General features: G+C 30.5%; 6 protein-coding genes and 1 long non-coding RNA gene across 8 annotated transcripts; 5 read left to right on the plus strand and 2 right to left on the minus strand.

Moving 5' to 3' along the window:
- The first annotated feature begins 524 nt into the window (after positions 1 to 524).
- LOC145759059 (monocarboxylate transporter 4-like) lies at positions 525 to 3,345 on the plus strand. The gene is made up of 2 exons (XM_082572789.1): positions 525 to 1,304; positions 1,468 to 3,345. Exons 1-2 carry the CDS (start codon positions 1,118 to 1,120, stop codon positions 2,541 to 2,543), a joined length of 1,263 nt encoding a protein of 420 aa, XP_082428915.1. The 5' UTR covers positions 525 to 1,117; the 3' UTR covers positions 2,544 to 3,345.
- On the minus strand, positions 2,597 to 4,252 carry LOC145759060 (large ribosomal subunit protein mL62-like). Its single transcript, XM_082572790.1, has 6 exons — positions 3,949 to 4,252; positions 3,631 to 3,673; positions 3,442 to 3,501; positions 3,239 to 3,321; positions 2,997 to 3,169; positions 2,597 to 2,831 (listed from the first exon to the last, which is right to left on the minus strand). Exons 1-6 carry the CDS (start codon positions 4,117 to 4,119, stop codon positions 2,747 to 2,749), a joined length of 615 nt encoding a protein of 204 aa, XP_082428916.1. The 5' UTR covers positions 4,120 to 4,252; the 3' UTR covers positions 2,597 to 2,746.
- A 138-nt stretch (positions 4,253 to 4,390) lies between these two features.
- LOC145759553 (testis-specific serine/threonine-protein kinase 3-like) lies at positions 4,391 to 5,795 on the minus strand. The gene is made up of 6 exons (XM_082573401.1): positions 5,679 to 5,795; positions 5,361 to 5,591; positions 5,122 to 5,249; positions 4,959 to 5,061; positions 4,682 to 4,842; positions 4,391 to 4,601 (listed from the first exon to the last, which is right to left on the minus strand). The coding sequence occupies exons 1-6, from the start codon at positions 5,793 to 5,795 to the stop codon at positions 4,391 to 4,393; spliced, it is 951 nt and encodes a 316-aa protein (XP_082429527.1).
- A 725-nt stretch (positions 5,796 to 6,520) lies between these two features.
- Positions 6,521 to 13,410, plus strand: LOC145758925 (uncharacterized). Its single transcript, XM_082572619.1, has 21 exons — positions 6,521 to 6,748; positions 6,818 to 6,908; positions 7,103 to 7,974; positions 8,181 to 8,270; positions 8,380 to 8,430; positions 8,586 to 8,648; positions 8,757 to 8,815; positions 8,953 to 8,977; positions 10,145 to 10,190; positions 10,390 to 10,499; positions 10,605 to 10,673; positions 10,776 to 10,884; positions 10,970 to 11,049; positions 11,162 to 11,368; positions 11,477 to 11,584; positions 11,793 to 11,903; positions 12,010 to 12,099; positions 12,171 to 12,279; positions 12,449 to 12,698; positions 12,763 to 12,852; positions 12,935 to 13,410. The coding sequence occupies exons 1-21, from the start codon at positions 6,545 to 6,547 to the stop codon at positions 13,056 to 13,058; spliced, it is 2,958 nt and encodes a 985-aa protein (XP_082428745.1). The 5' UTR covers positions 6,521 to 6,544; the 3' UTR covers positions 13,059 to 13,410.
- Positions 13,411 to 14,348: 938 nt separating this feature from the next.
- Positions 14,349 to 15,243, plus strand: LOC145758927 (transcription factor BTF3 homolog 4-like). The gene has a single exon (XM_082572621.1). The coding sequence runs from the start codon at positions 14,400 to 14,402 to the stop codon at positions 14,841 to 14,843; it is 444 nt and encodes a 147-aa protein (XP_082428747.1). The 5' UTR covers positions 14,349 to 14,399; the 3' UTR covers positions 14,844 to 15,243.
- Positions 15,241 to 20,873, plus strand: LOC145758926 (uncharacterized). Its single transcript, XM_082572620.1, has 18 exons — positions 15,241 to 15,352; positions 15,525 to 15,697; positions 15,803 to 16,010; positions 16,185 to 16,411; positions 16,697 to 16,801; positions 16,959 to 17,055; positions 17,383 to 17,549; positions 17,661 to 17,749; positions 18,069 to 18,186; positions 18,448 to 18,584; positions 18,788 to 18,904; positions 19,002 to 19,147; positions 19,274 to 19,394; positions 19,568 to 19,778; positions 19,954 to 20,017; positions 20,142 to 20,248; positions 20,330 to 20,416; positions 20,528 to 20,873. Exons 1-18 carry the CDS (start codon positions 15,286 to 15,288, stop codon positions 20,627 to 20,629), a joined length of 2,343 nt encoding a protein of 780 aa, XP_082428746.1. The 5' UTR covers positions 15,241 to 15,285; the 3' UTR covers positions 20,630 to 20,873.
- Positions 20,874 to 23,306: 2,433 nt separating this feature from the next.
- On the plus strand, positions 23,307 to 26,951 carry LOC145759152 (uncharacterized). Of its 2 annotated transcripts, XR_014286510.1 has the most exons (7): positions 23,307 to 23,439; positions 23,680 to 23,766; positions 23,908 to 23,991; positions 24,862 to 25,042; positions 26,068 to 26,654; positions 26,797 to 26,824; positions 26,880 to 26,890. It is a non-coding gene; the product is annotated as an uncharacterized LOC145759152 (long non-coding RNA). The 2 variants fall into 2 exon arrangements; XR_014286509.1 differs by having other exon boundaries at positions 26,797 to 26,951.
- The last annotated feature ends 14 nt before the right edge of the window (positions 26,952 to 26,965 follow it).

Here is a 26,965-nt window from a genome sequence, read left to right on the forward strand (position 1 = left end):
TCTATCGACCTGCATCAAACTGTCACTTGTTTAAATCTATTTAGATAACTGACAGTGTAGCTAAGTGGTTATGGTGTTAGGGTACGCAACGAAGGGTCAAGGGTTCGATACCTACTGCAGTAATTAATAGGAAATTTGGCTAAAAACATTCGTTCATTTTTTTGTTTACGTTTTTTAAATCCGTCGCGGTTCGAAAGTTGTTAAAAGTAAGTACTTTTGTTAGTTAGGTAAAGTAAACACTTTTTTATTTTAATAAATGCTTATCCTCGCTTAAAAAAAACTAAAGATACTAAAACCCAATTAAAACTTTAATATTATAATTTTTGCTTAGCATTTATAAAATTTTTTGTTAAGTAAATAGTAAATTTGTTGTTATAGTGTGTTATTTTAACAGGTTGATACAGTACTGCCTACGCCTTATGAAATATTGCCGTGTCATGGCATTTAGGGGAAACCACGGTATATGCTCGCTTATCATTTATGTGGTAGTAAATATATATGTGTGCAAACACAAAATGATATGGTTCAATGGTCAAATGCTTTTTAATTTATGTAGTCGCTTGTAAAAACAAAGTGTTTGCTGACTATGCGTATCTCTTTGTTTATAAAAATGTTTATGAACAACTCAAGGATGTTTTCAAACAGGTCAGGACAACAAGGGTAAATGTGAAATAGATTTAATATAAAAGAAGAGTGAGATGTGGTTAATAATTAACGTTTTTTTTTTCTTTAAATGGAACTTTGTTTTCATGAAACAAATACAAAAGACAAATAAAGTATTACAACATAGAAAAATGGTCATAAAGAATTTTAAAAAAGAATTTAGTTAAAGGATTTATTAAATTAGGTTTAATTTAAAACTAATTGTAAAATTAATTTGTTGGAAAGGACAATTTATTGGTGACAGAGTAAGTTGTAATTCAACTTAATTGGAGATATAGCCCTGGTTTTACTGGCGTATTAATATTGGCGTTATGGGTTGTTACTCTCTTTGTGTAAAAAGGGACTTTTAGGGCGCGGATTTTGCCGGTAAATAGCAAGGTTGTAACGAGATTTGAGCTCTAGACTTACAAACTAATGCTATTGCTGGAAACCGATGGACATTACTTATATTTAGATGGGGGGTCTGTCGGCACTTCAGTGCACTCTAGTGGTAACCGGGGCATTTTTATTAAACGGTTTCACATTGGGCCCAATCAAATGCGTTGGAATTTTCTTTCTCCCATTTCAACTCGACCTGGGAGCATCTGCGAAACAGGCATCACTAGCGATCTCTCTTGTGATCGGAACCTATTTTTTTTCAGGTAAGTGACGTCATTTAATGTACAAACATTATGTTTATTCTCGACGCAAGAGGGTTTAGATAAACTGGTTTCAAATAGCAATGACCTCATTATAATTAAAAATTATAATTTGCCACCATGATTATAGCAAAACGTGTATTTAATTATGACGTCATATGTATAGGTCCAATCGCGAGCGTGCTATGCAATACCATTGGATTTCGAAAAACGATGCTTATTGGCGGGATCGTTGCATCCACAGGAACCTTTTTATCAACATTTGCTCCCACTGTTGCAGTTGTTGACGTCACACTTAGCGTATTGTTAGGCTTGGGCGTGTCTTGTATCTCTACACCTACATACGCATTATGTGGCCAAATATTCACGAACAAGCGACCTCTTGTGAATAACATTATAAGTCTTGGAAGCGCATTGACTTCTATACCACTATCCTTGCTTGTGCAATACTGGATCGACATTTATACGTGGAGAGGTTCAATGCTTTTAGTTAGTGCAATCGTATTGAACTCAATACCTTGTGTCATGGCAACCACTTTTCTTGCCTTGCGTTCTCCAGTCTTTAAAGAGAAACCAGCTACAAAGCGAGTTTATATTGAGACTGGATTGCTAAAAACTCCGGCTTTTCCATTATACGGGATAGGGTGTGGACTTCAAATGGGCTCTATGGTTTTATACACAACTTATTTGGTTAGATATTCCCAGTCGCTGGGCTTTAATAATTACAAGTCAGCAGCCTTGTCGTCGATTATTTCCTGCGTCGACATTTGCTTTCGTCCGATCTTAGGCTACGTGTTTTCATTACCCAAGATTGGGCCATTTAAAATAACCCGATCGTATTTATTTGCTGGCTCATCAATCGTACAATCATTTACAGTATTGAGTTTACTTTGGGCTACTACATACGAACATTTAGTCGTCTGCACGATAGCTTATTCATGCTGCGTTGGATTTTGTGGCGCTCTACCGATCACAGTTTTGGGCGACTTATTCGGTACGGATAAACTCGCTTCATCCCTGGGCTTAAGGGCGATGATAGTGGGCAGTTTTTCGCTGGCTACACCACCGCTAGTGGGCATACTTATTGACCAAAGTGGGTCATTCGTTTACCCCTTTTACGTAAGCCCTGTTATGTCTTTTATAGCAGGTGTATTGATTATAATTGTTCCTTATTTAATTAAAGCTGAAAAAATTGTTGAACCTGAATTTGTTAACAAAAATATTATTTCCACATCTACATAACTTATTTATTTTCTTTCTTTTTCCATTTATTGTTTATATTTATCTTCCAGATCATTATATTATATTTTATGGTGTTATTGTAAATTAATTTATGCATCTTTTATAACTGTGAAGTATTATGTCTTTTGATTTAGTCAATGTAACAGCAAAACCAGTTTATTTGCTAAAATCAGGGAACATAATAACAAAGAAAAAAGTAAATTTTAATCATATACATCTTGTCGCATAGATCGAGTATAACTGTCCATTCTTTTTCTCTTTAATCTTCTCTTGTGTGCTTCTTGAATACTAAACATAAACAGGTTTCAAAAAACAATATTTTCAAGTTGTTATACTGGTTTTTAGATGTTGAGGGTCATAAAAAAACAGGGGTCCCAGGTTTAATTCCCACAGCTATTACCTGTAGTTATCTGTAACTAGTATAATAAGGCAAATACCTGAAACAATAAATACCTGTCCATGTTAATTAATTCAGCTAATCTTTCCTCCTTTGTTATTACAGGTATTTCCGCTTCTTTTATCATTTCTCGAACTTTTTCAAAACAATCTTGTTCGTTATTTAATAAATATCGACTTTTTTGTGAAGTAACTATTAGCTCCCCGTTTTTCGTGAGCCTGCTCCCAAACTAAATAAACAAAATTGTTATTTTACAGTCTGTAAAATCTTTTAAAGTTTTACTTTGTGTTTCTTTTACCTTCTTTAACATTTTATCTCTTGTATTGTTTGGTAACCATGCAGCACTGGATAAGTGAAATCGCATTTCTACTTTGGTGAGGCCTAAAAAACAATTTAATTTATAAATTAAAAATAACAATACTTTAATTTTAGTGATTTAAATTCTAATATGAATCTGATATCATAAATATGTCAGTAACTTCATTAAATAAAACTGTTTACGTTTATTAACATGTTGTCCACCAGGCCCCTCACTTTTACTATAAGTAAATTTCATTTTATCTAAAAAACAATAAAAACATTTAAAAAACAAGCTAAAAATAATTTATTTTCTATGTTTTAATTTACTCTAGATACAAATGACTTTACAGAGAATTAAATGGTTTACTTAAAACATTAAATTATTCTTACTTTTAGGAATATCACCAGAAAAAACTTCAGGATCACTTTGTGTCTACAACAATTTAATTGAATGTTAATTTACAAGAAAATACAGTATAACATTTATACAAAACTATGTAAAATTGATATCAACCAGTTTAATACAAAAATAAGTTTAAAGTAAACAAATACAACTACTTGATAGGAAAAATTATAAATATAAAGGCTATACTTATATATGTATATATTATAAATATATAGGCTGTAGTTATACATGTATATCTTATAAATATATAGGCTCTAGTTATACATGTAAACATAACTACAGCCTTTACAAAAATTACTTACATTTGAAGGGTTGTTAGAATATGCCAGGCTTGGATTTGGGTATAATTTCTCCACATTATAAACACTTTTGTAGGAAATATTTCTACATTTGCAACAACATAAACGAAACCGTGCACACTGGCTTAAATTAAACATTTCTATTTTCTGAAATATTAATTTTATTTCGTCCATCAGTGATTAAAACCAGCATTCAATGTTTTTTGTTAATAGTTAGATAATACAGACCCTTTATTTTACGCTTTAAATATTAAAATAGAACTGTAAATATAACAAACAGCGATAAAACGCAACGACGGGAATCGGACCAACAACCTGTTGATCGAGTAAGAGTCGTGACTGAAATTTTACATCGAGGACACGCCAACAAATAAAATATTATAAAAAATTAATTTAAGTTAAAAATTGTATTAAAATCAAAATTAAATTAATTTTGAGATTTAATTTAAGCTAAATCCAACGAATTAAGATTATCCCCCATTTTTGGATCAGCGGTGTGATCGCTGAACCATTTATGACGTAAAAGAAGTTTGGCTGATGGTCTGTTGCTAGGATACGGTTGAAGACAACTTTCAAGAAAGTGTTGACCGTTCTTGCTTACTGTTTGGTTTACCTGCGTAACAATACAGCCTTCTTTCTGGTGCTCAACCATTCGTCTGTAATATAAAGAGACATTCGGGTAAAGGAGTTTTGTTTTTAAATAATATTAAAAACAGATTTAAAGCTGGGTAAATACCTGATATCTGCATCGTCGAAAGGCATTACAGCATATAAAATTATAAAAGCAACAATTCCGTATGACCATATATCTGACACTAGCGCATTGTGTACACGTCGTTCTAGTATTTCAGGTGACGCATAAGCGGTGCTTCCACAGAACGTCGACGTATAATTACCCTGAATTATGACATCACAAATAAAATGCAGAAAACAAATTTTGTAGACCGAGAAAGTTTTTCAAGGCATCCATTAAAAAAGTTTAGCCTTTAAACAATAAATAGCAAGTTTTAAACCTTTTTAACTTTTGTTTGTGGAGTTAATCCAGGAAAATTTTTGGAGAATCCGAAGTCGCATAATTTTGCTATAAATCCAAGACCATATCTTCGCTTAGGACATCTTTAAAACAACAAATCATAACTTATTTTTGCGTAAATATCTTTTTAAGTGAACTCTTACCGTTCAAGCAATATGTTTTCGCATTTAATATCTCTATGAGCGATTTGGTTCCCATGTAAATAGGATAAAGCTTGGCAAATATCGTTCAATATAAACTTTGCGTCGGGTTCGTTAACAGCACCTTTGGACTAATAAAAGTATTTGTTAAATTGTGTTATCAGTAAGAATTGTTAACTCCTTAAGTTATTTAAGGAAAACTCCTCTTATATTAAAGTAGGTGGATAGAAATACCAACTTACTTTTACGTGGTCCAATAAATCTCCATTTCTTACAAACTCTGTCACGATATAAACTTTAGAGGGAATTTTTGTTTCAAATATTTCATAAACTTTAACAATTTTAGGGTGACTAACGATGCTTAGAATACTTATTTCGCGCGGCAGGAATCGTTCACGAAACACCTCTGCTGCCATCTCTCGAGTAATTATTTTGATAGCCACGTCACGTCGAAGCGAAACCGAGCAACCTCGCTAAAATAATTTAAACAAAATATGCTTTAAAAGTTACTAAGATACTATTTTTGTTTAATTATACCAATTAAATAGCTAGAATTTTACCTTTACTTTACTATAGGAACCTTCCCCAATGGTGTTTCTTAGAATATAGCCTTTAGATCTAAGCATGTCAACTTCTGACTCAAAGAAACATAAATCTTTGGTTGGAGATAGAGCCATTATCGGTGTTAAATAATTCTCGTAAAATTAAAAAGTTTAATATTTGAGGGATATTTTGTTAATGTTAGGGTAACTTAAATCTTGTATGATGTCATAATAATTGTTGCTATATGAATAAATCAAAAAATATTTGTTATTAGACTGCGTGGCAATAATTTTAATACATTTTGATTTATTTTAATAAACGTAAAAACTAAAGTTACATTCAATAAGGAAATATAGAAAAATAATACTTTGTCCTCATTTTTTGGTAGAACGCCACCACGCGAGTGTCAATTTTCGCTTTTCGAAGGAAAAAATAATTTAAAATGTCGGAACGTGTTTAACAAGTTGCAATGAGTTTAACTTGAATATTTGTTGAATTAATATGTAATACTGTTAATACAGGATTGTTATTAATTTTAAATGGTTTTGGGCAGTTGAAGATGTCGATAAATCTTTTTGTTAGCTATTTATTAAATTATTACAATAATCTAAGACTGAAAGGCGGCAATCTGACAATTTTAATCTAAAATTTATTCAAAACGAAATAGAAAGACAGTTTGACTGCTTGGCACACGGCCTTTACGCAAATGACGCAGATTAAAACTGGGTCTTGGTAATAAAAGTATCTTAATTTCGACTGTAAACCCGTAACTTATGTTTACTGGTCAGTTGGTTGAAAGACAAAATGAGGATAAATTTAAAGTAAATATAAATTTTAATAAAAAATTTCATTCAGGGTTTAAGATTAAGTAAAAAAAATCAAAATGGCTGATGACAGTGTTAGAATTAATGGACGACTTTTAAAAGAATTAAAAGTTTCAGAGTTAAAAGAAGAATGTCGAAACAGGAACCTTCCTCACAGTGGGAATAAAGCAACGTTGGTGAAACGATTGAAAGCAACAATGCAGCTCGAACAACTGAAAAAAGATGCAAAAAATGCTGAAGTTTCTGCTCAACCTAATATAAATGTAATTTTGTATTTTATTTATAATAATTGTTTGTATTAATGGATTTTATTATGGGATTTTGTTGTTTAGATAATTGAAAATGAGAGTTCAGCCCCTAATGATTTTGTCAAACAATATCTCGAAAATCAAAAGAAGTTGCTTCAAAAACAACATCATAGATGTAAATATTTATTCATAGTTTTTAGAATCATATCAAAGTTTGGTTAATGTCAATTTTTTTGTATATAATATACCTAGTTGTATCCAGTATTTTTAAAACAAGGGGTGATAATGTATCAGATTTTTGATTAAACAAACTTAGATAAAAGCACTTTTCTATTAAAAGTTTAATTACAGTTTAATTCACTTTTTTAGTTTCATCGGCTTCAGAACCTGAATCCGAAGAGGAATTTTCACCGAGGAAACAGATTAAAGCAAATTTAACGAATATTTCAGCAGAATCACTGAAAATCGATAAAAACTTGGCAGAAGTACAAACAAATAAAAAAGAAAATTTGACGGAACCACAACAAGTTGAAAAAGAGAATTTAGAAGTGCCGCCGCAAGTTGCTGAAAAAACAGATGAAGTGGAAACAGTAAACAATAAGAAGGAAGATTTGGCAAAAATACAGAAAACTGAGAAAGAAAAACTTGTGGAAACATCCAAAAATAACAAAGTGGAAAGTTTGGCAGAAACATCACAAGTCGAGGATAAAAATTCAGTAGAAACACAAGAAATTGAGATGGGAAGTTCAGTTGAACAAACTCAAATTGTTGAAAAGGGAAAATTTGCAGAAAAACAAGAAAATGAAAACGAATATATGGAAGAACCTCAAACTAAAGACAAGGAACATTTAGAGGAAGCAAAAACAGTTGAGAAAGATGAAGAAGATGTTGTGAAGAAACAAACAGAAAGAGAGAACATGGAGAAAATTTCACAAACTAAAGAAAAAGAAAATTTAGAGGAAACACCACCGACTGACAAGGATGTAAATCTGGTCGAGCCACAAATTGAAGAAAAGGTGACTCCTGTGGAAACCCTGCAGGCTGACAAGGATGAAAGTTCGGTGGAAACCCTGCAGACCAAAGAGGAAGAGAAGTTGGTGGAAACTCCAAAAGCTGACAAAGTTGAAAGTCTTATGGAAACCGTGGAACCTGACAAGAAAGAAAAAATGACAGAAACACCAAAAGAAGATGAAAATTTAATGGAAACATCACAAAGTGAAGAAGTAGAAGAGAGTGTGAAGGTAATTTATATGTAATGGTAATGTTAGAGTTTTTTTGCATGATGGTAGTGAGTTTAACTATTACTTAGCTGGCACTGGAAATCAAGCCCAAGACCTCATCTCTTCGGCAAGGAATCTATGGCAACACAGAGGGTTAAAACCCCTCACTTCAGGTTTAAATCTTGTGTTTGTTACAGTATTACCAGCACTAAAATTTTGTTTAACAGCAGGAAGATGTGGTTACTATAGAAACGGATCAGGTTTTGATTTCCATGGAAACAGAGGAAGAGTTGGATTACGACGATGACAAATCAGAGGTTAAATTAAAACTTATTCTTTGTTGAGGTAGTAGTTAAGCTAATAACTTGTGTTTCAATGATGTTTCATCTATTATCAGTTATTCATGTATATTTTAATTTATTAAAGGGTGAAGCTGTTACTGAAGAGGTTAATGAAGATGTAAAGAAGAAGAGAAAGGTAAATTTAATATTTCTTGTACACTGTTGTTAAGGGGGGTGGGCAAAATATAAAACCAAATAAAGGGGTTAATTTCTGAAAGGGGTAATGAATTTGGGGATTGGCAAAAAATATTACGAGTTTTTTTAATTAATAAACAAATTATTTATATTTAGCAAAAGGAAATTATTTTGGAGGAAAAAGAATCTCCATTATCTAAGAAATCAAGAACTTCAGAGGTTTTAGATTTTACAAGTTTTAGAACAAATTTATAAACTAAATAAATTACAAAAATAGCAAATCTTAATTAGTGTTATCCTGTTTGTTTTATAATTTATTTTTTATAGGAAAGTCCAAGAAACAAAGCAAAAGTTGAAACAAAAACTAATCTAAACACTGAAAATGGGTAACTACAAATTTTATTTTAAAATAAATAAAATTAGAAACTTTTAGTAGAAATATATTTTGTTTCAAATTAAATAAAATTTTAAATTAATTAACTTTATTTTTAATTAAGTTTTGTTAAAATTAATTCTGTTTTAGGTCAGAAAGCTCAAGTGTTGAAAAGGTAAATTATTCTTTTATTTATATAAACTTTTTATTAAAACTGTGTTTACTTCATACTTTTACCAAGTTGGTTAACTTGTATTTTAACAGAGATACTTTAATATATAAGATCTTATAAATTAAAATACTTTTCTATTAAAACAACCTCAGAAATTTTAAATATTTTGCGGTTTCTAAAATTCTCATTTTCTGGTTTCCTAAATTTCCAATTGGGTTCCAAACTAAAAATGGTTTCAAAAATTTACAACGAGTCATTCCATCCAACTTCTTAAAAAGAATATTTAAACCGATTATGTTGACGTTGGTCTTTTGCCAAAAATTGAAGTTTCAAAACTAAGTTGAACATTTTACCACAAACAATCATGATTACTGAACGCTGCCCAAATAACTTTGACCCAAATTTACCTCAAAATAAAGGTTTGAGCTATTACCTCAACTAACAAGAAAGACTGTTTCTATTTGGACTTACTACTAGGAAAGTTTTTGCTTCTTCAAGGAAATTTTACAACAGCTTACTGTATCTGACCCCCTAATGCTCGCAATTACCCCCTTCCCCCAGACTCTTCAATGACTTTAAATTATCCACAAACCTTTGAGATGATTACTTCTTCAAACTAGGACAATTTTCTGTTAATTAAACCCACAAAAAATTAACAGAATTTTGAGAAACCAACATTCCTGCTGCTGGTTAAATTACAATAAAACTTGGGACAATTTTCCATCAAAAAGTTTTTAAATTGATAGAATTTTGATGCACATTGGAAATATTAAAGGAAAAAAATCATTTTTTTTATGAGTTTAAACCAATCCAATGGTTTTAGTTCCAATGACGAACAAAATATTGGATTTAAGTGGATGGTAAAAAAAGAAAAGGTTTCAAGTTTAAGAATTTAAAATGAGAATTAGAAATCAAATTTAATTTATTTTGTAAATCTAAAAAGGTTTTATATATTTTCCAAATTTTTATTTCAACTTCACCGTTTAGCTTTTAACTCCAGACCTATCTTATTTTTAATATTTCTTATTTAACTTCTGATAAGTAAAAAATGAAATTCCATTTAAAAATGTTTTACAAAACCAAATTGATTTTGATTTCTAAACTTGGATTTGTTTATGTTGTTTTTTATTTTTGATTACAGAAATATTAATTAATTTATTTTCTATACAGGCTCCAGCTGAAATCAAATCTAAAAGGAGAATTTCAATAAAGAAGAGTAAGTTGTTAAAGAGTCATTTTTGTATCACCTTAGGGTGATAGGTTTAATATTTTTATTGGGGAAAGGATGTGCTGTTATGACATGTTTGAGCTGAAAGTTATTTGATATGGTCATCCTAATGCAAAAATGACTTTTTTGTTACACCCTTGGTCCTGTAAATGGTTCTAATGGTTGTTATTCTTAATTTATTTTTTAGACCTTCAGAGAAAGACTTCATCAGAGCAACCTGTAGAGAAGAAGAGAAAATGGGGACGAGCAAAAAAAAGTGAAAACTCACAAATTACAATCAGTTCTGACTCACTTAAAGTAAGTTTCTGTTTAAGTAAGTTTCTGTTTATTTTGTTTAAAATTTTATTATCTAGTACATTTTCAGTTGTGCATTATATTTTGTAACAATGACATTTTTTAAAGGATTTAATTGAAGTGAAGGACACAGAAATAAATAATGCAGTTATCGATCTTCAATCTTCCCCAAGCAAGGTTCTTATTTTAGTCTTAAAATCCTTACTTTAGTTGGATAAAAGTTTAACCAGGTTTCAATATTTGTTTCATTGTTTGTGTCTAATTGTTTAATCTTTAAAGTTATCGGATGCAAGTGAGGAGGAGGGAGAGATTGTGGAGGAAGTTGTTGTTAAAAAAGAAGTGGAAGTTGTGGTTCTTGACGAAGATTTAGAGGAAGATTTAAGAAAAGGTTTTTGTTTAAATAAAAAAAAATTAAAAGTAAAATTATAAAAGTTATAAAAATTATTTTACTTGTTTTAATCAATTTTTTTTAGTTGTTTCTTCCGAAAATATTGAGAAAAATGGAAGAGATTTGAAACGTAGAAATTCGGAGAGAAATGACAAACCAAAAACTGTAAGAAATTATTTTTTCTGGAACTTAATATTTAGAAAAAAAACTTTTGAGTCAATAAATTTAATCTTTGTAAATCTAAAATAACTTAAATTGTTTCAAATTTCTTATTTAGGTTATCAAGCAAGAACGCAAAAGTGAAAACACGAAACAATCTCGTAGCATCACCCCTCCTCGCAACCACATTACAGCTACAATCCACGTTTCAAACTTGGTTCGACCATTCGCTCTTACTCAACTGAAACAGTTGTTGTCAGAAAACGGGGCTTTTCTGGAGAATTCTTTTTGGATTGATAATATTAAATCTCACTGCTTTGTAACAGTAAGTACCTCATATTATTTGGGTTTTATATCTCTGATGTATTTTTAACATTTTTGTAAAAGTTAACATGTATATTTTAATGATTCTGTGTTTAAATAATATTTTTAGTATGAAAATGAGACTATCGCGAAACTGACAAGGAATATGTTGCATAAACTTCAATGGCCCGTCTCCAGTCCCAAGCTTCTATATGTTGATTACACCAACACTGATGAGGTAATTAATTTTGCTTCTTTTTAATTTGAACAATATTAAAGTTAAAACTTAAGGTCCTGGATTTGATTTACAATGCTGGTTTCATTTTTTTGAGTAAAATCAAGCCATGATGGTGTAAGTAAAATCCTAATGTTGCTATGTTATACATATTTAGGTAACGCTAACCAAAAAAATGGTAAAATTAAAAAAATGTTCAAACTTCTTGCAGGTTGAGTTTTACAAGGCAGGTGAGGTGCCATTGAAACCATTGAAGGAAAGAAAAAAGAAACCAAAACCTGATCCAAGTAAACCTAAACCTGATGTTACTGAACACAGTACAGTAAGTAAAAATATTATTTTATTTGTGGGTGTTTGTTACAAGGGGGCCAAGGGGATTCCTTAATTTCAATGTTTATCTTGAAAGTTACCGAGATAACTTTTTTTAGCGCAAATCTAATGAAGAGAAGAGAGGTTCGGAAAGAAGGAAGGAGCATCTTGACAGACGTGATTCATTAAGGGAGTGGGACTTGCACAAGGTAAATCATCTCCATACCAAAGGTTAACGATCTTAAATTTATATGAGTTGTAATTTTGGTTGTTTTATTAGCTCGACCAAGACAATGAGAAACAGAAGAAGGAAAAGGAAATCAAACAAGATCGTGAACACTTGAGGGAGAAGGAACAAAGACAACTGGCTCGACGTAAACGACATGAGGGTATGTTTTGTGTTTAGCCTCAGTTTAATAGCTTAGGCCTTTACGTTAGAGAATCTTTTGTTAAGACCAAGGTTACAAAAATCCTGGGTTAATCATTTTTAACATCTTAGTTTATTAAATTTAGAATTTAAAGTTAATATTAATAATCATATAAGATTTTTTTTATTAGAGAATCAAAAGCAAGAAGAACCTCCAAAACTTTTGGATGATTTGTTCCGAAAAACAAAATCGATTCCTTGTGTTTATTGGTTGCCCCATACTAAGGAGCATGTACAGGAGAGAGAGAAGGAAAGAGAAGAAAGAAGGCAAGAGAGAGCAAGGATCAGGAAAGAGAGAGAAGAGTTGGAGAAAAAGAATGAAGAAGAAAGAATCAAAGAAAGGGAACTGAGAAGAAAAAAGGAAGATGAAGAACTGGAAAAGTAATTTTATTTTTTTTCTGCATTTTTTTTGTTAACTTTTCTAACCTGTAATATTTTTTAACAGACGTAGGGAAGAAAGAAGATTAAAAAGAGAGAATGAAAGAAGAGATTCAAGAGAAAGGCAAAATTCTGGTAGAAAAAGAGAAGCAAGGGGGTAAATATTTTTGAAAATTTTCAATATTAAACTGATTCAAATTTTCTTAAATCTTGTTCTTTAACAAATAAATTAATTTCAGATCACCAAGATCGGTTGAAAAGAAAAGGCGAAAATCTTCATCGAGTTCCTCCAGTTCTGGATCATCTGGATCCGACTCCTCCAGTGGATCCGACTCTTCTTCTGAAGATGATGAAAAAAAATAAAAAAAAGCAACTTCACCAACTATTTGTGTTCGCAAAAACGCGAAAGGTTTAAAACTTGATTTTCATGAGCAATGTAGTTTCATTTTTTGACAAAAATTATGTGAACTTTGCTAATTATTTTAGATAAAAACAATTTTATGTAAAAATGAAAAAATATGAAACTGTTATTTTTGTTTGATACTTTGTACAATCATAATTTGCAATTTAAACTGTAAATAATTTGTAAAGTAATGGTTTTAATGACGTAATTGTTTTTAATTGAGGTTGTTTTTAGCTTTGTTAACAACATAATACATTTCTTTGTAACTAAAATAATTCATTTTTAATTCAATTTGGAAATAAAAAGTTTGTAAAAATGGTGTTTTTTGTGCTATAATAAAGGTAAATAAGGGACCTGTATGGGCAATCTGTAAAGAGTGAGTTCCAGGGTAAAATTTAAAGTATAAACTTTTACTTAAAACAGTGTAAAAGAATAAATAATAGGCTCTAAAACATGCTGCAATATCCGCAACGCAAAAGAAATCTTTTATTTTCCATAAAGTTGGCGCCGCTAGACGATGCTGTTTGTTTTAAGGTTTTGCGTTTTATCCTCATATTTTTATTTTTTATCTAACATTAATATTTTACTAAACTATTTTTATGTAACTGCAATTATGTATTTTTTAGTTATGTTATTTTTAACAGCAATTTTAATTTAAAAACTTTTTAAGAGTAATAAAAATGAGGATAAATAATTAACGCCTCAACGTCCGAAAAGGCGAGCACGCTGTTCTAGAAAATCGCGAAGTTTTTGTGTTTTTTTTCTTGATTTTGTTAACTAAAACTGTATTTTATGATGTTTTTGTATGTAGTTTACCATTTTTAAAGTTAGCAAGCTAAGTTTTTGGTTTATTAAGCTATTTTTTTGGTAATAATTGCTTATTTAATCGACCAAATATTTTATAATCTAACGATTTTTGACCGCCCGACATTTTGCGGAAATCGGCGTAAAAATTTACGCTTGTTCTCAAACTGTGACAGTTGTTGGCAGGTTTTACGTTGGATTTGTTGTTTATAAATCGTAAGGAAAACATAATTTAGTTTAAACTGGTAAATATAAGTTAAAGTCACATTAAGATTGATGTTAAAACGGGAAAATCGGCGATAAAAATAAATTTATACTTCTATGTTAAATGGATGATTTAACGATTAACTTTATATTTCTAAAGCTGTAATGTTTGATAGTCTCGACTTTAATTGAATTAACTGTTGATCAAAAAATAAATACCATACTAAAATGCTTTTATTAGCAGGCTAAAATTTACATAAACTTTTTAATAAAAATAAATTTTAAAATAAAAAATGAATATCGAAAAATTACAAAAACTTCAAGAAAATGTTCGTATCGGTGGTAAAGGCTCAGCGAGAAGAAAGAAGAAGGTGATTCACCGAACCGCAACAACCGATGACAAGAAATTACAAAGTTCCCTAAAAAAGTTGGCAGTTAACAACATCCCTGGTATTGAAGAGGTTAATATGATAAAAGATGACGGGACAGTTATTCATTTTAACAACCCAAAAGTTCAAGCATCACCGGCTGCAAATACTTTTGCTGTGACTGGTCACGCTGAGAACAAAAATCTTCGAGAAATGTTGCCGAGTATTTTGAACCAACTTGGAGCTGATAATATCAATAACTTGAAAACATTGGCTGCTGCAAATATGAAACCCGAGAATGGAGTTTTGGATGATGTGCCAGAGATCAGTGCTGATTTTGATGAAGCCTCAAAAGATGAAAACTACTAAAAAAATAAACAATGACAATTTTTACAGCAAATTTCACATTTAAACAACTAAAAGTTTTTTGTATTTCATAATTTGTACGAACACGGTATTATAGAATTTGAAAGTTTTATTTTTCCCACTCTTAGTTTTTGACTATTTCTAAATTGTTTAAGTTTAAATGTTTTAAAATGTTTAAAACCATTTCACATTGCTGCATTTTTGTGTTTGTGGTTTTTGTAAAAAAAGTTAAAAGCATTTCAAAATTATGTTTTTTCTATTTTAAAAAGTGTTTAAAGTAAAATAAAATATAAATTGTGTCAATATAAAATAATATTTGAAATTGTAAAAAAGTTCTTGGATTATTTTTTGTGCTGTATAAATATTACTGTGTGAATAACAACTGGGATTTAATGCTTGCAGATTTAGATAAAACTAGGTTAAATGTGATTTGTTAAATTTAAAAATGGATTTTTCGAAGAAGAATGAAAGTTTATTGGGCACCACTTCACAAGAATCCACTTTAACAGATGGTATTTTAATATTGATTTATTTAATTGTGTTCTTAAACTTAAAGTATATCATGTACCTTGCTTTCCATATACTTGTTACAGTTTAAGATATTTAAACATTACTTGTGCCAGTCCCGAGTTGTACGAGTCCATTTATTAACAATTTTGAATAAATAAAAACTCTAAATTTTAGTTGTTGTCAAAAACACACCACTGCTAGCAAATCAACATTTAAATGATGTGACAGTGGTGCCCTCCAGTGTACCAATGTATTTATTTGCATCCAATCCAAGTGAGGACTTGGCAGAGGAGGGAGTTTACAGTGTCACTGCTGGAGACATCTCAGATCTTCAGTTCAAACCCCAGGTCCAGTAATTTTTTTAAAAAAACTGCACTTTAAAATTTTGCAAGAAAAGTTGCTTAAGTTAACTTAAATTACGATCTTGAATTTAACAAAAACCAAATTTTTAGGATTCAGTTGCAGAGAGTTTGTCTGTTCCAGAAAATCCCAAAATGTTGTTGCTACAAAATTTCTCGAACGTTATTGGACTTCCTTTACCTTATTACAACTCAGTGTCAACTGCGAGTGAATCAACTTTAATGTCAATTGTGGATGGAAATGAAATCCAACAAAATAATCTCAGTAATAATTTAATTGCTGATAAATGTGATCAACAAGGTGAGATATAAAAAATATTTGCACTATTCCATTTCTAACACTGGTTTTACCGCATGTATTGCCAATTGTCAACAAAAATAAAGGATTAATCTTATCCCCAACACACTTACTTAAACTTTTTAATATGTTGTTGACTGTCATAAACAGATAATATTAAATAATTCTTTCTTTTAGATATATCTCCTTCTGAATTATCTGAAGAAATGATTCGAAGTTTTGTGGTTGGGGGAAACACCTTATCAAAAACCAACAAAAAAGTTGAAAAGACGAAAGAAATTATCGAGGAAATGGAAGAGAAAATAATTGAGCAGGAAAATACTCCGTACACTGTAACTGCGATTATTTCAACAGACAATGAGAATAATTCGGATGTTGCAGACGATAATTTTGAAAATCAAGTGGTAAGTGATTGTTTTATTAGAGAAAAATCTTTAAATAGGGTTGGTTGGCATTGTTGGCAATATGCATACTTACAACTATGTTATTACCGCTTCTAACTATAACCTTGTTTTTCATAGCATAATCTATCGCACTGCTTTGCTAGTTCTGCTTTGCTACAAGTTGCTCACTTATTTAGAGAAATCAGAACCCCCTAGGACATAGATTTTTTTCGAAACTATTTTCTTAATTTAAATAAGATAGTTAAAGTAACTTTTAGTTTTAACAATGCCTTTTTTGTTTGCTAGATAATTGTGACAGAAGACCCGAAAACTGACATCAAGCAACTGATTGTCGATAATTCTTCTAAAAAATTAACCTCACAACCTAACTTAATCACTTCCATGCTACAGGTAACTTCTGTTGTGTTTTAAATACACTAAGAACTGCCTTAGAAGTTTATGACACAAGCAGTAATAATAATATTAAAATCTGTGGATTGTTTTGTTTGTGTATGTGTGTTTTTACTGTTTAAATTTGTCAACCAGATTAAAATGGTCTTATTACTAGGTTGAGATGGACAGTATTGAACCAGAGAATGATGAAATTATGGTACAACTTTTATCGGATGGTGACAACTCATTCCTACAACAAACCAACCTAACAGGTGGGGGTGATTACGGGGCTTAAATGTATAGATATTGTAGCCTAATGGCAAAACTTTATCTGTAGGCCTTTGAAATAAAAAAACTGTCGTTTGTGGTGCACTGATATATTATCGTTAGCAAATATTAGTTGAGGGTTGCGACCTTGTTAAAACAATTTAAATTCAAACTGTAGGATGAGCTATTGGTTAGTATTTAAAGCTGTGACCTAAAGTGTTACTTTTAAAAACTTTTTTACAATTGTTAACAAACTTTTTGTCACTTTATTTGCGCGTGAGTGTTACAATAAAAGTTAAGGTAATTTTCTATATTCAAACTTTATTTTTTAGGATTTTCATCAGCTGAAGATATACTTAACCAACAACCAGTGTTAGATCTGGACTTTGAAGTTGCGGCAGAAATTGAAAACTTGGAAGGAGTTTTACTCGGTCGTGAAATATCAACTCAAACTAAACCAATCCGCAAACTAACAACTAGGAAAAGAAAAGCAAAAGAGGTATAAATGTTGAAACTGTTGTTGTATGGCCCTTTGTACTTTAGCTGTAACATTTTTGGTTACCAATCTTAAGTTGTTGGAAGAATTTTAAATCAATTTATTTGTTCCCAGGTTTTAACCACAAGCAAAGAGCCTAAATTAATGAAGTTACCTGAAACAGAAGAAAAAGAAGCTAACACACAACTTCTTAAATGTCCAAGGTATTAAATAGATTTATTATAAGACTTGTAGACCAACTGTTAACCTTAAAGGATGTAACTAAATAAAATAAATCAGAGAAAACCTTTACCCTGGGTACCTAAAAAAATGGGCTTTTTGTTATCACATTGGATTATTTTGTCTGCATGTTACAAAACCTTATGAGCCAACCATATAAACCTTTTTATTACATGTTACTAAAAGACTCTAAAAAACATAGTTTTATCTACTGCTTACCTTGTACCCCTACTGTTGTATTATAAACTTAGCCTATTACAACACCCTTTAAAACCACATGCATAAACTCTTTTCCTCACTAAGATGTGGTTTAAAACTTCCAAATGAAAAAGTGCACGAGATTCATCTACGTTGTCATACCACGCTGGAGAAGGGATATCAATGTTATCATTGTGAGTTCACTCATAAGCAGTGGATTAAGGTAACTGTTATGTTGAAGTTGTTCTTGTACAATTACTTTTTTTTAAACTTATTACTACAGTTCTATGTAGTTAATCTAAAGTCTTCTTTTTCTTAAATGACAATAATGATCCTCTACTTAGCTTCTATATCTATATAGCTTTTACCCAGCTGTTTTAGAATTATGTTAACTTGTGCTGCCATAGTTATAACAGCACTTCCACTAAATGGTAGTAGTAATGAAAGTTGTGTTAAGTTATAACTACAATAAATATTCTTTTAGATGTATCACCATTTGTTCAGCCATGGAATAGAAAAACCTCACAAATGTACGGAATGTGAATTCAGTTGTGCCAACAGAAGTGACCTCTCTGCTCATATGTTTGTACACAGTAACAAGAAACAATGGATTTGCACTAAGTAAGTCAACTATAAACATTAGTATTAAACCAAAGGTTTATTAAACCAACTTTTGTTGTTAAATATTCATAAATTTTCAATTTTTTGACTTAATTACGATTGCATGTTAAACCCAGACCTGTAGATTCTATGCACAAGGGTGCTACAACTTAAAAATCATTTAAAACTACTCATTTAAATACCCTAGCACTTAACTTTTCCAGATGTGAAAGGTCGTTTAAACATAGAAGAAATATGGTCGCTCATTTAAGAGTTTGCCCTGGTTTGGATGAAGCCGGAAAAATTAAGAAAACTGAAAACCAAGTGAAATATATTTGCAGGTGGACATTAAAATTCTTTTTGCACTTAAAAATAACATTTTCAAATTGACTTAAAAATTTTTGCTACATTTTTCCATCCCCTTTTTCTTTTTTTTAGTGTTTGCCAAAAAGTTTTATCAAACAAAAGGAATTTAGATAAACACATGGAAATTCACATGGATTTTAAACCTTTTATTTGTGACCTCTGTGGGCACACAACTCGACTCAAAGAATCATTTATTCTCCATAAAAGATTACATACTGGTATGATGTTTTTTTTACATCTAGTGATAGGTAACATTAACACACATTTTATATATAAAATCAGCTTAATGTTATGACACTTGTTCTTTATTGTTCACTATATTTTAAAACATTACTGTTATTCAGGGGAAAAACCGTTTAAATGTGATCAGTGTGATTACTCTACTCCGGATAAATCTTCGCTACGACGACACAAAAGAAGACATTCTAATGAGAGACCATATTCCTGTTCATTCTGTCAATATAAGTAAGTTGTCAGCTATATTTAGTTTAAATGTGCACCAATCTAAAATGTTATTGACCTTAGTTTATTACTCAAACCAAATATAAAGTTGACTAAGATGTATAAGTGTGATTACTTTTGTCTAAGTAGTTATGCTACCCAATTTGTGCCAAAAATCCAATACTCCTTACATTAAGGTCGATTCAGAAACACTGCTTAGACAACCACGTGCGTAGAAAGCACACAGGTGAACAATTTGTTTGTGGTCTCTGTCATTACATGACCCACGATAGATATGGGTTGAACCAACATTTTAAACAACATCAGGGGAATGATTTGGAGGTTGGAGAAAATTCATCAATTGTTAATATTTCTGACAACTTGTCCACCGTACAGGAGGAACCTAAGGTAGTGGTTAAAATTACGGAGTTAAAATTTACAAACATAAATCATGTGGCTCTATGTTATTGTTAAGTGCATTATAAACTTTGGTCTTTACATTTTCTTTCGTACTAAATCTTTTGTGTTTTGAGGTTTAAAGACAACGCTATTCTGTTTTTGAAACCTTTTTTCAACTTTTTAGGCAAATGTTTTTATACAAATACAACCCAAGACTGCAGAAAAATCAAATTCAACTGAAGAAAAGGGTAAAAATAATGTTTTTTTATATTTATAGATTTTTTTGTACTATAAGTTGGACCGAACATCATATGGTATTGTATTTATTTAACACTATAGCCAACAACTTTTAATTTTTTAATCTGTTTCTAGCCTGGACATCAAACTTAAATGAAAATTCTGACACACAGTCAATATATACAACCACCAACACCAATGTTTCAAACACAAGCAGTTCAGAAGATCCACTTAACCAGAATGTGAGTTTTCATTTTTATTCCTTTCTTTTAAGTTATATGGAATGTGGTTTAAAATGATTTATTATTTTGGATATTTAATAGAATGACAGAGCTACGATCGACCTAAATGGCCCAGAGGGAACAATTCTTCAACAAATTCAACAACCTGGCGACCTTGTCTTTATACAGGTTGAATAATTATTTAAATTACTGATAATATTAAATTAAAAAGACAAACAGGGAAACTTACAATACCCGAGCGTTTCTTGCTAGTTTAACTAATTAAGTTTTTTATTGCAGGAAAATGGTGAAATTGTAATTAAAAAGCCTGATGGAAGGATATTAATAATTCAACAACAGCCCGATAATGATGCACAAAATAATTCAACTTTAGAAACTTGAAAATAAGTTGAACTTTATGTAAAACCAAATGTTAATTGGCAACTGTTCACATTTGTAAAATTATTGGTTTATTAAGGGGGCTTTGTATCAAAAGCTGCAAGATTTAATAATTTAAAGTGTTGAATCCAAAAAGTTTATCCTTCTTGAATTTCTAACTCTTCTTACTTTTGTCTGTTATGCCAACATGATAATAAAGTGTTCGGCGAAGTTAAAAAATCATTTATTTTATTGCACTGTGATCTAAACTGTGAAACAATTACATTATACAAAATATTTTATGTTGTTAGTGTAAAAATAAATTGATTTAAATAAAAAGAGTTATAATAAGTGGCCAGAAACAATTGAACAAAAAGGTTTGACGAGTTTTGCAGGCAAAAATAAGTTTATTTAAGAAGCTTCTCGATGACCTTTTGGGAGAGAGGTAAGGCAATTAAATAAAAAAAGGTCTTTAGTTTAAACCAAGGTGAATATATATTGTAAGCATGTGGAATAGTATTTCATCACTCAAGCTGGTTGAAATAAGTCGCATCGCTTTTATTCTTCCAAGTCAACTTTAGCACAACATAAATCATCTTTAAATTTTTTTAGACTTGCATTTAAAAGGTCATGGTGTGATAGACTTGGATTCTACGAGATGGTTAAAAATGGGGAGACTTGTGACTGTTGTATGCAATATTAGGGGGTATGGGCTACACCAACGAAACCCTTGTATCAAGAATGTACAGTTAAATGTGACCTATACCAACTTTTTGTCAATTTCTTAAACTCGATTCAAAATAAAATTATTTTTTTATTGTTGAACAGGGACATGAGGTTACTTTCTAAAGGAGGAGGAGCTGATGAGGTGATGTTGTCGATTATTTGCAAGTACATGAGAACTCTGCCGAAACCTCAAAAATAATCAAGTTGCTTATTTAATTCAAATAGAAGTGCCACAATGTTTCTCGGTTCATTTGTTAGGAGTGGTCTTAAAATCAATTGTTTTCTGCACATTGTGGTCACTACCCATATTAGAATTAAGGTACACATCCAAGTAATAACGGCTTTTATAAATACTGTACACATTGTGGTCAAAACCCTTATTATTAATAATTAGTACACATTTCGGTTATAACCCATATTTAAATAATTAGTGTACACATTACGGTCATAACCAATATTTAAATATTTAGTGTACACATTTCGATCATAACCCATTCTGAAATATTTAGTGTACACATTTCGGTCATAACCCATATTTGAATAATTAGTGTACACATTTCGGTCATAACCCATATTGAAATATTTAGAGTACACATTTCGGTCATAACCCATATTTAAATATTTAGTGTACACATTTCGGTCATAACCCATATTTAATTAATCAGTGTACACATTTCGATCATAACCCATATTTAAATAATCAGTGTACACATTTCGATCATAACCCATATTTAAATAATCAGTGTACACATTTCGATCATAACCCATATTTAAATAATTAGTGTACACATTTCGGTCATAACCCATATTTAAATATTTAATTTTTTGACCGCAATATGATGAACCAGAGCAATTTTATTTTTGACACACATTTCGGTCAAAACCCAAATTTAAATAATTAGTGTTCACATTTCGGTCATAACCCATATTTAAATAATCGGTGTACACATTTCGGTCATAACCCATATTTAATTTTTTGAACGCAAGATGATGAACCAGAGCAATTTTATTTTTGACACACATTTCGGTCATAACCCAAATTGAAATAATTAGTGTTCACATTTCGGTCATAACACATATTTAAATAATCGGTGTACACATTTCGGTCATAACCCATATTTAATTTTTCGACCGCAAGATGATGAACCAGAGCAATTTTTTTTTTGACACACATTTCGGTCATAACCCAAATTTAAATAATTAGTGTTCACATTTCGGTCATAACCCAAATTTAAATAATTTACCGCAAGATGATGAACCAGAGCAATTTTATTTTTGACACACATTTCGGTCATAACCCAAATTTAAATAATTAGTGTACACATTTCGGTCATAACCCAAATTTAATTTTTTAACCGCAAGATGATGAACCAGAGCAATTTTATTTTTGAGCTTTTTTCTAAACTTTAATTTTGTTGACCGCGAGATGATGAACAAGAGCTGTTTATTATTTATCCTCAATTTAAATAGGCGACTGTATTGAATTAACTTACATATTGTTTTTTTAAGTTGTTTTTAAGCTATATTTGTTAGTTTTAAATGTTATTATAATTACTTACATGTATTTTACTAGATTTTGTTTGTTTTAAACTGTTTAAATTTCGATAAAACCAAAACCAACCAATTCGAGGCCTACTTTCGGTGAGGATAAAATAATTTCTTTAAATAAAGCTATAAAATAGTATAAAATAACTTTTATAAAACTAAAAATATTATAATATAAATAAAAAACGTTAAAAGAGTTAATTAAAATGATTAAAAACCTCCAAAATCAACATTAAAAACAATTTAGCCCACCCAATTGCAAAATTTTGGCGCCTATGATAATATTTAGCCTACCCAATTGCAAAATTTGTAAATTCTGGCGCCTATGATTAACTGTAGTTCGTGACGTAATTATGACTCCAACTGATGTGTTTAAGTAAATTTGGCCTTCATTGACGTAAATCTGATTTCGACGAATATGTTTAAGTGAAAATAGCCTAACATTCGTTTAAACATTAATAAAGGGTAGAAATGAATAAATTAAAACTTTTACAAGTTAGTTTTGTGCTTTTTCTATCTTGTGAGTCATCTACCAACGCTGGAGTACTGATATTGGACGAAAGGTACAGCATTTAAAATTTAAATTTTACATCTACAGATCTATTGTGTATTTTTAGTTTAAATTAGCTAATTATTGTGCTTAAACTTTCAGACTAGAAAGCAATAATATTGAACTTTACAGTTCATAGAAAAACTCTTGTAATTTGTTGTTAAAGCTTTGGGTTCCTAAATAAAGGCAATAAATTGTGACAATATTTTTACACATTTCACTTATATGGAATAGTTTGTGATTATTTTTACAGATGCAAGACAAGGTTTATGTCACATGATGACCATGTACTATGTTGATATTCAGTGCTAAAAGGTCACAGATGGATTTAAAGTTTAAGGTAAGGAGAATTAATGTTTACATCTTAAATATTGTACTATTTTTAATTTGTATTTATTTGTGTGCAATATTTTTATAGCTTTACTATATGCTTGCTTTAAATTAAATATTCTATTATTTGACATGTTGACTATCATTACAGTTTAACATAACGAAACTATTAAGTGCATGGAGGCATCTGGATTTAAAATGGATTGTGATCTGGTGCAGATTGTATGTTGCCATGGTATGTTATTTTTTATTTTTTTCGTATATATCTTTACCCCCGATGTGGAAAAGTCAAATGCACGACTTAAACATAGAGTAATATTAGTTACTCCGAACCAGTCTCGGTTGCCTGTGGCAGTTTTGGATATTATATAGATTATAATTGCCCCATAATTAATTATGCTGCTAAGTGCTGGCTCAGCAGGAGTTTGTGCCGTTTATAGCTTCTTACTCAAGGGCACTACAGCATGGGTAATGAACCCACGACTTCATGTGTGGTGTAGCAAGTGTTTTACCACTACACCAAGTTGCCGGTTATTATAGTTTACTTAGGAATTAATAACCCCATATACTTAAATATTGTTTTAAAACTATCTTGTATTTGTACCTTTATTTAAAAAAATGCGATTTACAAAGCTTTTAAACCATAAATATATAATAAATCCAATGTGGTTGATCAAAAGATAAAAAAAAAAAAATGTTCCCGTGCAATCTAGCAAAAAAACGAAAAATTAAAAAAAATTATTTTGACAGTTTTTGCATAAAAAAAAGTCATCTATATGTCATTTAAATGTCTTAAAATCACGTTTTTTAAACAAGTTAATTTATAGCAAGGATATATAACACTCGTGTTTTGATTATTAAACGAAATTGCTTTTTAAACAAAGCTTACAAAAGTATTTTAAGACTGTTTAAATTTCCCATCGAGGATAAATTATATTAAATAAAATATTCAACAGCTGTTGGGTTAAGGAGAAAAGAGAGATCGTTGTTTACAAATTCCCGTGCGAGATGTTTTAACACGGGTATAAAATGTTCGGTTATTTAGTTGAATAAAAAAGTCTAAAAAAAATGTATTTAAAATAAATAAACATTTTTGTTCTGAAAGATTTCGACTTTTTCTCAAGCTTCAAACATGATCCCGTGACCAGAAGTTACGCGTTGGCACGTGACCAGAAGTACGCGTGAACTCGTGATCCTACGCAAAGTGTAAACACGTGACCAAAAGTCGAGCTGAAAGCGAACGGGAAGAACCGACGCCATTTTTTTGATACAACGTTTCGTTTTCAGTAAGTTAATAAAGTTTTATGTCTTTGCGTGACCTTTCGACCTGTTAATTTTTTGCGAAAAAAATAAATTAATAAACGTTAATTTTGACAAAACATAATCGTAAAAAAAAAAGAAACATAAAAAAAAAAGGTATTGAGGCATTTCGCATTCCGCGTTTTTTCTTTTTATATTGGCGGAGTTCGTTTTCTGGCTTAGATTTATTTTCTCGCAAAGTTTTAAATGTGGTCACGTAGCCTAGTGGTTGAGGTCGTAGTCTATAGACTCTATCTAACTTCTCGAGTTCAAATCTCGGACGCGTAGGTTTATGCGATAAATTTTTTTTAAATTTTTTTACAAAATATTAATTTATGAAAAAACTAAAACGATTTGAAATCTAAGATTAAATTTTTTTATATCTACATCCCGTAATTTATAATGTGACAAAATTTCGCGAAAAAAATTGTTTTTCCCACGGTTCTATGACGTCATAATATTTTAATAAAAGTTTTATAAAATCTTTATTTTAAGATTTTTTTGATTTATTTTTGGTTAATTTAAATTGGTTTTTCTCTGCGGTTGTGCACATAAAATTTCAGCGATTTTTAATTGAATTTTTTTTTTGGGCGAATTTTGAAAATTTTGCTTGCTAGTAGTACACGTCGAAAATTTTCGGCCCAAATTTCAAAAAATAATTGACCCCAAATTGCCCCAAACTTTGTCAGAATGTGTATTAGGGGGCGTTGAATCGAATAAATGTGGTCCCATTGCTCTATCTTGTGTGGGTTTCGAGTAATTTAACAATTTGTGCGAAAAAAAGCACAAAAATGGCCAAATTTGCCGATTTTCAGCGTTTTTTGACCATTTTTCGAGATTTTCAAAAAATTCGCAATTTTAGAAAATCGATCTTTAAAAAAAAGTTTTTTTTTTGTATTTCTGATTTAAAATTTTTTTTCTTTGTCTTATCTGATTTAACTTCTATTTTTTGTATTACTGAATTAACTGACTATATTATATCTACTAACTAATTTTACCTCTCTCTGCCTAGATTCGAACCTAAACTATTTAGTCGTGTAAGAAAAAAAAATTGAAAAAAGATTTTCTATCTGTTTCTATTTCTGCCTTTGTTGTCCTACGGACACAACCAACGTCAACCAATGTCCAACGGACACAACTGATGTCCTACGGACACAACAACCATCTCTGCCGAGATTTGAACCTGACAACCACATGACAACAACGACAACACAACAACGTCCTACGGACACAACCACAAGGCCAACTGACAACTGAAAATATTGTTGCGAAAATTAAATTATACGTTGCAAATTAAAAAATAATTTTTTAAAAATGTCAAGACTCGGCTTCGGACCCGAGCTCTATACGTTCGTAGATCAGCGTCTTACCACTGAGCTACACGCCCTTCTTAAAATCTTTTACTTAAACGATTGTAACATTTGAAAAGCTACTTCATCTACTTAAACGGTTGTAACATTTTGATAACATCATCTACTTAAACGGTTGTAACATATGAAGAGCTACATCATCTACTTAAACGGTTGTAACATATAAAGTTTTGCTGAAAGCGAACGGGAAGAACCGACGCCATTTTTTTGATACAACGTTTAGTTTTCAGTAAGTTAATGAAGTTTTATGTTTTTATTTGTATTTTATTTAACGTATATATAATAATAAAACATTTATTACACTATTACCAACAAATAAATTTTATTTATTTTCTTGTTTTAATACTAATTTTGTTATTTTATATTTACAGAATGGTGCAGAGAAAGGGAAAAGATAAGGTAAATATTATTTGTTACATTTTTTAAATGTATAATTTTATTTTTATATTTTTAGTAAACTTCAGCTACTGATGTCAACTTCCACTACTTTTCCTTAGTTAGACAACAATCCACCTAGTCAAAGAAAGTCAACATGATGAA

The sequence above is a fragment of the Corella eumyota genome, chromosome 7, assembly GCF_963082875.1.
Source record: "Corella eumyota chromosome 7, kaCorEumy4.1, whole genome shotgun sequence".
In the NCBI taxonomy this organism is placed as follows: Eukaryota; Metazoa; Chordata; class Ascidiacea; order Phlebobranchia; family Corellidae; genus Corella; species Corella eumyota.

Coding starts and splice junctions, on each gene's coding strand:
- LOC145759059 (XM_082572789.1), top strand. CDS start 1,118: ATGGGGGGTCTGTCGGCACTTCAGTGCACTCTAGTGGTAACCGGGGCA. Junction 1,305..1,467: donor CGGAACCTATTTTTTTTCAG/GTAAGTGACGTC, acceptor TCATATGTATAG/GTCCAATCGCGAGCGTGCTA.
- LOC145759060 (XM_082572790.1), bottom strand. CDS start 4,119: ATGGACGAAATAAAATTAATATTTCAGAAAATAGAAATGTTTAATTTA. Junction 3,674..3,948: donor ATTCTAACAACCCTTCAAAT/GTAAGTAATTTT, acceptor AAATTGTTGTAG/ACACAAAGTGATCCTGAAGT. Junction 2,832..2,996: donor GAATTAATTAACATGGACAG/GTATTTATTGTT, acceptor GTTTATGTTTAG/TATTCAAGAAGCACACAAGA.
- LOC145759553 (XM_082573401.1), bottom strand. CDS start 5,795: ATGGCTCTATCTCCAACCAAAGATTTATGTTTCTTTGAGTCAGAAGTT. Junction 5,062..5,121: donor GAAAACATATTGCTTGAACG/GTAAGAGTTCAC, acceptor GTTGTTTTAAAG/ATGTCCTAAGCGAAGATATG. Junction 4,602..4,681: donor TTCGACGATGCAGATATCAG/GTATTTACCCAG, acceptor TTTATATTACAG/ACGAATGGTTGAGCACCAGA.
- LOC145758925 (XM_082572619.1), top strand. CDS start 6,545: ATGGCTGATGACAGTGTTAGAATTAATGGACGACTTTTAAAAGAATTA. Junction 6,749..6,817: donor CTGCTCAACCTAATATAAAT/GTAATTTTGTAT, acceptor TTTGTTGTTTAG/ATAATTGAAAATGAGAGTTC. Junction 11,369..11,476: donor AATCTCACTGCTTTGTAACA/GTAAGTACCTCA, acceptor TAATATTTTTAG/TATGAAAATGAGACTATCGC.
- LOC145758927 (XM_082572621.1), top strand. CDS start 14,400: ATGAATATCGAAAAATTACAAAAACTTCAAGAAAATGTTCGTATCGGT.
- LOC145758926 (XM_082572620.1), top strand. CDS start 15,286: ATGGATTTTTCGAAGAAGAATGAAAGTTTATTGGGCACCACTTCACAA. Junction 17,550..17,660: donor GGAAAAGAAAAGCAAAAGAG/GTATAAATGTTG, acceptor ATTTGTTCCCAG/GTTTTAACCACAAGCAAAGA. Junction 19,148..19,273: donor CCATAAAAGATTACATACTG/GTATGATGTTTT, acceptor ACTGTTATTCAG/GGGAAAAACCGTTTAAATGT.